Source organism: Hyperoodon ampullatus, assembly GCF_949752795.1.
Source record: "Hyperoodon ampullatus genome assembly, chromosome: 19".
In the NCBI taxonomy this organism is placed as follows: domain Eukaryota; kingdom Metazoa; phylum Chordata; class Mammalia; order Artiodactyla; family Ziphiidae; genus Hyperoodon; species Hyperoodon ampullatus.
Genome location: NC_136932.1, coordinates 54780649 through 54789447, shown reverse-complemented (window position 1 = coordinate 54789447; position 8799 = coordinate 54780649). Strand labels below are relative to the sequence as shown.

The 8799-nt window shown below is 40.5% G+C and overlaps 1 protein-coding gene across 1 annotated transcript; it reads left to right on the top strand.

Annotated features, from left to right (window-relative positions):
- Nucleotides 1-2921: 2921 nt before the first annotated feature.
- SMG8 (SMG8 nonsense mediated mRNA decay factor) lies at nucleotides 2922-7454 on the top strand (the record flags this gene model as incomplete). Its single annotated transcript, XM_079725480.1, has 4 exons — nucleotides 2922-4680; nucleotides 5246-5391; nucleotides 5666-6535; nucleotides 6947-7454. The coding sequence occupies 4 exons, from the start codon at nucleotides 2922-2924 to the stop codon at nucleotides 7142-7144; spliced, it is 2973 nt and encodes a 990-aa protein (XP_079581606.1). The 3' UTR covers nucleotides 7145-7454.
- Between the last annotated feature and the right edge of the window lie 1345 nt (nucleotides 7455-8799).

The window sequence follows — 8799 nt, the reverse complement described above, 5'->3', positions numbered from 1 at the left end:
AAACATTGAATTAAGGCTTTCCACATTTCTTCAAGGAAGAATTTTTTTAATATTACAAATTGAAGAAAGTGTTCATTGTAGAAAAATTAGAAAATAGAGATATAAAAATAAGAGTATGGGGCTTCCCTGGTGGCGCAGTGGTTGAGAGTCCGCCTGCCGATGCAGAGAACGTGGGTTCGTGCCCCGGTCCGGGAAGATCCCACATGCCGCGGAGCGGCTGGGCCCGTGAGCCATGGCCGCTGAGCCTGCGCATCCGGAGCCTGTGCTCCGCAACGGGAGAGACCACAACAGTGAGAGGCCCGCGTACCGCAAAAAAAAAAAAAAAAAGAGTATGTCCACCCAAAAACCTGCCTACAGACGTTTATAGGAGCTTTATTCATAATTTCCAAAACTTGCAAGCACTTAAGATGTCTTTCAGTAGGTCAATGGGTAAATAAACTGTGGTATGTCCAGATAATGGAATATTATTCAGCACAAAAAAGAAATGAGCTAGCAAATCATAAAATACACGGAAGAAACTTAAATGCACATTACTAAGTGAAGGGAGCCAATCTGAAAAGGCTATGCACTGTATGTATGATTCCAACTATATGACATTCTGGTAAAGACAAAACTGTGGAGACAGTAAAAAGATCAGTGGTAGCCAGGGGTCTGGGGGAAGGGAGAAATGAATAGGTAGAATGCATAGGAAATAGTGCAGTGAAACTATGCTATATGACACGTTAATGGTGGATACATATCCAAACCCAGAATGCACAACACCAAGAATAAACCCTAATGTAAACTATGAATTTGGGAGTGATAATGATTTGTCAAAGTAGGTTCATAGATTGTAACAAATGTACCACTCTGGAGCCCAGTGTTGATAGTAAAGGGAGCTATGACTGTGTAGGGGCAAAAGGTATATGGAAACTCTGTACTTTGTGCTCAATCTTGCTATGACCCTAAAACTACCCTAAAAAAATCCATTTTTTAAAAAAGCAGGGAAAAGAGTAAAGAAAAAAATTAAACAAATCCTAACACGTTTTAAACATTTTGGTATATATTCTTCTGAGTTTGATAATTTTTTATTGTTGCTGTATTCCATAAACCTTTCAAAATCCCTGCCTTTTTTTCCAATGATATGGAGTCAAGAAAGAAATCTGTTCACCTTGCTTTGAAAGATGTTTTTAAAGTGATGCTTCTCAAACTATAAAGTGTGTACAAATCATTAGGATTTATTGAAATTCATGTTCTGATTAGTAGGTCTGGGGTGGGGACCAAGATTCTGCATTTCTAACAAGCTCCTTCTTTGGGCTGCAGACTACACCTTGTATAACAAGGTTCTGGAGCTTAAAGTGAAACAGTTTCCTACTTTTAGAAGAGTCATTTGACACTCTTTTTTTGTGGAATTTTTTTATTCATTGAACTGCAAACTAACTGCTTCCAAGATGCTCGACATTGCTAATTATTAGAGAAATGCAAACCAAAACTACAATGAGGTTATCACCTCTCACCGGTCAGAATGGCCATCATCAAAAAGTCTACAAATAATAAATGCTACAGAGGATGTGGGGAAAAGGAAACACTCCTACATTGTTGGTCGAAATGTAAATTGGTGCAGCCGTTATGGAAAACATTATGGAGGTTCCTTAAAAAAAACTAAAAATAGAGTTACCATATGATCCAGCAATCCCACTCCTGGGCACATACCTGGAAAAGATGAAATCTCTAATTTGAAAAGATACATGCACCCCAATTGCACTATTTACAATAGCCAGGACATGAAAGCAACCTAAGTGTCCATCAACAGATGAATGAATAAAGAAGATGAGGCATATATATATATCATATATATGTGGCATATATATGACATACACACACACACACACATAATGGAATATTACTTGGCTATAAAAAAGAATAAAATATTGCCATTTGCAGCAACATGGATGGACCTAGAGATTATCATACTGAGTGAAGTAAGCCAGATAAAGACAAATATTATATCACTTATATGTGGGATCTAAAAAAAAATACAAATGAACTTATTTACAAAACAGAAATAGACTCACAGACATAGAAAACAAACTTATGGTTACCAAAGGGGAAAAACGAGGGGTGGTAAATTAGGAGTATGGGATTAACAGATACACAGCACTGTATATAAGATAGATAAATAACAAGGACTTACTGTATAGCACCGAGAACTATCTGTACTCAATATCTTGTAATAAGCTATTATGGAAAAGCATCAGAAAAAAATATGTATAACTGAATCACTTTGATGTACACCTGAAACTAACGCAACATTGTAAATCAACTATACTTCAATAAAAATAAAATAAAATCACTACTGGTAGTGAAAAAAAAGTTGGAGGTGAGATGAGTGGGTGGGTGAGTAGTTGTATGTCAGAAAGAAAATACAATGTAGAAAGGATTAAGAGGTTAGATGTGGTGAGGACAATAAACCTGTTGTAGATGCTCTATAAATATTTAACAAGAATTAAATCTAGCATAGTGTGAATATAACTCCTTTTCAAAACCACTTACTTCTGCCTTTATCTTGCATGTAATTATTGTTATTTTAGAATTGTCACAAACACAGCTCTCCTTTTCACTAAAATGATTTTGTAACTTTTAACATTCATTAAACGTTTTGTCTATCAAGAAGAACAAACAAACAAAAAGCCCTAACTGCTTCTAAATGTCTTTCTGATATTTCAATTCCTACAGTCTCCGGTTAAGGAAAATCTTAAATCAGCTGTGCTGTAGGACTAGGTAAAACCTTGGTGGGAAACTATGACAGGAGAAGCGAGAGGCGGAACCTAAAGTGAGAGGAAAGCAGGAACTGAAGAAGCGGAGGAGGGATTTCAAACTTGGACGAGAGCCGGTTCTGTTTACCGGAGGGACCGGAAGAACGCTACAGTAGTCTCCGCACCATGGCGGGTCCTGTCAGTTTGAGAGAGCTTCTAATGGGCGCTTCAGCCTGGACAGGCTCTGAAAGTCCCGAGGGGTCCCCTACAGAGGGTGGTGGGGGCGCGGCTGGCGGACCGGAGCCTCCTTGGCGGGAGGATGAGATCTGCGTGGTGGGAATCTTCGGCAAGACGGCTCTGCGCCTGAATTCCGAGAAGTTTTCACTTGTGAACACCGTGTGCGACCGACAGGTTTTTCCCCTCTTTCGCCACCAAGATCCTGGAGACTCGGGGCCTGGAATCAGGACCGAGGCTGGGGTCATCGGGAAGGCTGGTGGAGCCGGGGACCCTGGCGCCGGGTCCGGGGATCCAGTTCGGGGAGGTGTAGCTGTCGCGGAAGGGAACCGAACTGAGCCAGGTTCCCAGGACTACAGCCTTCTGCAAGCCTATTACAACCAGGAAAGCAAAGTTCTGTATCTTCTTCTAACTTCCATCTGTGACAATTCCCAACTTCTCCGGGCTTGTCGGGCCCTTCAGAGCGGGGAAGCTGGAGGTGGCCTCCCTTTACCTCATGCAGAAGCGCACGAGTTCTGGAAGCATCAAGAGAAACTGCAGTGCCTCAGTCTCCTTTACCTTTTCTCCGTCTGTCACATCTTGCTTCTGGTCCATCCCACTTGTTCCTTTGACATCACTTACGATCGAGTATTCAGAGCCCTGGATGGACTGAGACAGAAAGTACTTCCCCTCCTCAAAACAGCCATTAAGGATTGTCCAGTTGGCAAAGACTGGAAGCTAAACTGCAGACCTTGCCCACCTAGACTCCTTTTCCTCTTTCAACTCAATGGAGCACTCAAGGTGGAACCCCCTCGGAACCAAGACCCAGCTCATCCAGAGAAGCCCAAGAAGCATTCTCCCAAAAGGAGGCTGCAGCATGCCCTGGAAGACCAGATTTATAGAATCTTCCGGAAGAGTCGTGTCTTGACTAATCAGAGTATCAACTGCCTCTTTACTGTGCCTGCCAATCAGGCGTTTGTGTACATAGTTCCTGGAAGCCAGGAGGAGGACCCAGTAGGCATGTTGCTGGACCAACTTAGGAGTCATTGTACTGTGAAAGACCCTGAATCTTTGCTGGTCCCTGCACCCCTTTCTGGGTCCAGGCGATACCAGGTGATGAGGCAGCACAGCCGACAACAGCTTTCTTTCCACACTGACACTAGCAGTTCCAGTTCTTCCGGGCAGCTAGTGGATTTCACTCTTCGGGAATTCCTATGGCAGCATGTAGAGCTAGTACTAAGCAAGAAAGGTTTTGATGACAGTGTGGGCAGGAACCCACAGCCTTCCCATTTTGAACTTCCTACTTATCAGAAGTGGATCTCAGCAGCTTCAAAACTGTATGAAGTAGCTATCGATGGGAAAGAGGAGGAGCCGGGCTCTCCCACTGGGGAGCTAACGTCTAAGATTTTAAGCAGTATTAAAGTCTTGGAAGGGTTTTTGGATATTGACACAAAATTCTCAGAGAACCGGTGCCAAAAAGCTTTACCGATGGCCCATAGTGCCTACCAGTCAAATTTGCCTCATAATTACACAATGACTGTCCATAAGAATCAGCTTGCCCAGGCTCTTCGAGTGTACAGTCAACATGCTAGGGGTCCAGCCTTTCACAAGTATGCCATGCAGTTACACGAGGACTGCTACAAGTTTTGGAGCAATGGCCATCAGCTCTGTGAGGAGAGGAGTTTAACTGATCAACACTGTGTACATAAATTTCACTCCTTACCTAAATCAGGTGGCTAAAATTTTCTCAGTATTTTGAAATCAAAACTTTGAGCTGTGTTTTTATTCTTGTTTTAAGAGAGTTTGTTCATTATGTATTGACATTTTAAAAAGAGGGCCCTGCAGAAATTTAGGTACATCAGATTTAAGTTTTTTCTCCTGCTGTAAAAAGAAAAATCAGCTATGACTACTAATTATGTTCTTGTATTTAAAGAATGAACCCTAGGGGATTAGTAAATGAGAACTATTAAATAATACAAAGTTTCAGGAATTTCATATTAACATTTTTACCTTTTGTTTAACTGAAATGAATATAATGAAATGTATGGGCACTATGATGATGATAAAATTCACTTAGAGACCCTAAAAGTTTAGATTAAAAATATGTATTATGTCATGTATTTTCACTTGCTTCCTCTGTTAGGTGTGTTTAGTCAAGTTTTTGTGTTTTGGGTGGTTTTTTCCTTCTCATTTCCAAAGAACTGGTTGGAGAAATTTTGGGGTTAAGGTGCAATTGAATGCAATATAAATTTGGGTCTGCATTGTGTGTAAAATTAATAGTGACTTATATTTTCCAGGAGAAAAACCAGAGCCTGATAGAAATCCTCCTGTGCTGTATCACAATAGCCGAGCTCGATCCACTGGTGCCTGTAACTGTGGAAGGAAACAGGCACCTCGAGATGATCCCTTTGATATCAAGGCAGCTAACTATGACTTTTATCAGGTAGACTCTACATTTTTTTCCTCCTCTTCTCTCTCTTTTTTTTTTTTTTTTTTTTTGCTAACGACCATCTGAGTAAAAATATATTTTTTCAGAAGCAAAATATCTAGATAAGTAAATGTGACTTGCAGTGTGATATCTAACAAGGGAAATTTCTTTATATATACTTATTTGCTTACCTATTAACTGTTGATCTTGCTTTTTAATGTGAAGCATGTGTTGTTTTCAGTGAAAGTTTCACAGGATTAGTTTGTTTGTTTTTTTCCTTCCTCCATAGCTTCTGGAAGAAAAATGTTGTGGAAAATTGGATCACATCAATTTCCCAGTATTTGAACCAAGTACTCCAGATCCTGCTCCTGCCAAAAACGAATCATCTCCTGCCCCTCCAGATGCAGATGCTGATAAACTTAAAGAAAAAGAACCTCAAACCCAAGGAGAGAGCACAAGCCTGAGTTTAGCTTTGAGCTTAGGCCAATCCACAGATAGTTTAGGTACCTATCCAGCTGATCCACAAGTAGGAGATAATCCAGAAGTTCATGGTCAAGGAGAAGTAAAAACTGAGAAGAGACCAAACTTGGTTGATCGGCAGGCATCCACAGTTGAATATCTCCCAGGCATGCTACACTCAAATTGCCCCAAAGGTCTCCTACCCAAATTCTCCAGCTGGTCTTTGATTAAACTAGGCCCTGCTAAGTCTTACAACTTTCATACTGGTTTGGACCAACAGGGCTTCATTCCAGGAACAAACTATCTTATGCCTTGGGACATTGTCATCAGGACTAGGGCTGAAGATGAAGGAGACTTAGACACAAATTCTTGGCCTGCTCCAAATAAAGCTATTCCTGGAAAGAGAAGTGCAGTTGTAATGGGAAGAGGAAGACGACGAGATGACATAGCGCGAGCATTTGTGGGCTTTGAATATGAAGACTCTCGAGGACGAAGATTTATGTGCTCAGGACCTGACAAAGTAATGAAAGTAATGGGAAGTGGGCCCAAGGAATCAGCTTTAAAAGCCCTGAATAGTGATATGCCCTTATATATTCTGTCATCATCTCAGGGTAGAGGGCTAAAACCACATTATGCTCAACTTATGAGGCTTTTTGTTGTGGTTCCTGATGCTCCTTTGCAGATAATACTAATGCCTCAGGTAAGAAATATAACCCTTTTTGTCCTCAGACAAACAAAAAATGCCGATGCTTGTTTTGATTATATGAAAAAAGTACAGGGTATCAAACTAATTAAACAGGTCTTAATTTTAAATATCTCTTATACCTAATATTCTGTTTCTTGAAAAACAGATTGTAGGTGTGTTAATCAGTTCACACCATCAATTCACGTCATCTGGTTAGAGGCAGAACTTGGAGTTAAAAATCTGTAGAAAAGCAGGATAATATTTGAGATTATTTAATGTAATATCAGATATGATTGGAGTTAAGAATGTACACATTACCTGCTTAATCTTATGTGCTCTGTGAACTTATCCTTTGTTTAGGCACTTATCTTTCAGGTGTTTCTTATTGAAATATATTAAAGTAATCATATAACCTGTGTTTTTCAGGTTCAGCCAGGCCCACCACCATGTCCAGTATTCTACCCAGAAAAACAAGAAATCACTCTCCCACCTGATGGCCTCTGGGTTTTGAGATTCCCATATGCCTACGTGACTGAGAGAGGACCTTGTTTCCCTACGAAGGAAAATGTGCAGTTGATGAGTTACAAGGTGCTCCGTGGGGTTCTTAAAGCAGTAACACAATAAGTGTTTTCCAGTCAGTACAGTCCTAAACTGGAGCTGATTTTTGGTTTTGGTGTGTATGGGGTGTTTTTTGGTGTGTGATACTGTGTTTTCTTGAGCACAAAATGTGTTTTGGTTACAGGAGTTCAGTATTTGGACAGTAATTATTCCATTATTTCATGATATTGTTGATACTTATTGTAAATGGGGGTACAACTTCCTAATAAACATTGTTTATTCTAGAAAAGGACATGAAATACATGGTTGATACCTCTACTTTCTCTTTGTTTCTGTTTCACTGTCCATAATAAAACATATTTCTATTATAACTGAATGTTGCATTATCATGTTGAGCCCAAGCTTTGTTATTGCTAAAATGTTTTAGCTGGGATTTTCCTTAAAATGCTGCTCCTGAAATTATCTTCAAATCAAGATGATCCAGGGCTTCCCTGGTGGCACAGTGGTTAAGAATCTGCCTGCCAACGCAGGGGACACAGGTTTGAGCCCTGGTCCGGAAAGATCCCACATGCTGCAGAGCAACTAAGCCCATGCGCCACAACTACTGAGCCTGAGCTCTAGAGCTCACAAGCCACAACTACTGAAACCAGCACGCCTAGAGCCCGTGCTCTGCAACAAGAGAAGCCACCGCAATGAGAAGCCCATGCAGCACAATGAAGAGTAGCCCCTGCTCACCGCAACTAGAGAAAGCCCGCACACAGCAACAAAGGCCCAATGCAGCAAAAAAATAAATAAATTTTAAGAAAAGAAAAGGGAGAGAGAGAGAGAGGCAGAAACCACAGTATCTTTAAAAAAAAAAACAAAAACAAGATGATCCAGTAGGTTATCTGGTAATTGTATGAGGACTTAATTGCAAAAAAATGTCCTACTGTTTGGCTCACCATTCTGGTACCTGAGTTACATTGTTTTGTTCTCACCATTTTATTCTTGGACTGATGAGATACCATATTTTAAATGAATGCTCTCTGAACTAAAACTTACTTATCCAGGATATTAGTACACACTTTATTCTTTGAAAATTGCTATACTATGAAACAATTTGCTAAGTGATACAAGTTTTATCAATTCATATCGATGTTAACGTTCACCAGCATCAACACGGTGACACTGATATATCACTAATTAGCTAAGTGTGCAAAATAAGTTAATATGCCAGAATTCTAGTGTAACTGATTATATTTTCCTGGGCACATTGATTTTGAAATGCTGAGCAAATAGAATTGGAGATTTTAGTTGCAATATATATGAAATGTAGTATTTGTTTTATTTATTTATTTATTTATTTATGGCTGCATTGGGTCTTCGTTGCTGCACGCAGGCTTTCTCTAGTTGCAGCGAGCGGGGGCTACTCTTCACTGTGGTGCGCGGGCTTCTCATTGCGATGGCTTCTCTTGTTCTGAGCACGGGCTCTAGGCACATGGGTTCAGTAGTTGTGGCGCACGGGCTTAGTTGCTCCACGGCATGTAGGATCTCCCCGGACCAGGGCTCAAACCTGTGTCCCCTGCGTTGGCAGGTGGATTCTTAACCACTGTGCCGCCAGGGAAGTCCCATGAAATGTAGTATTTGTTTAACACATCTTGCTACCAGCTTAAAACAGTTACTTAGGTTTTGATTTTTAAATCTATATAGAGAAACACATAACGGGCAGCCAATTTAAAACT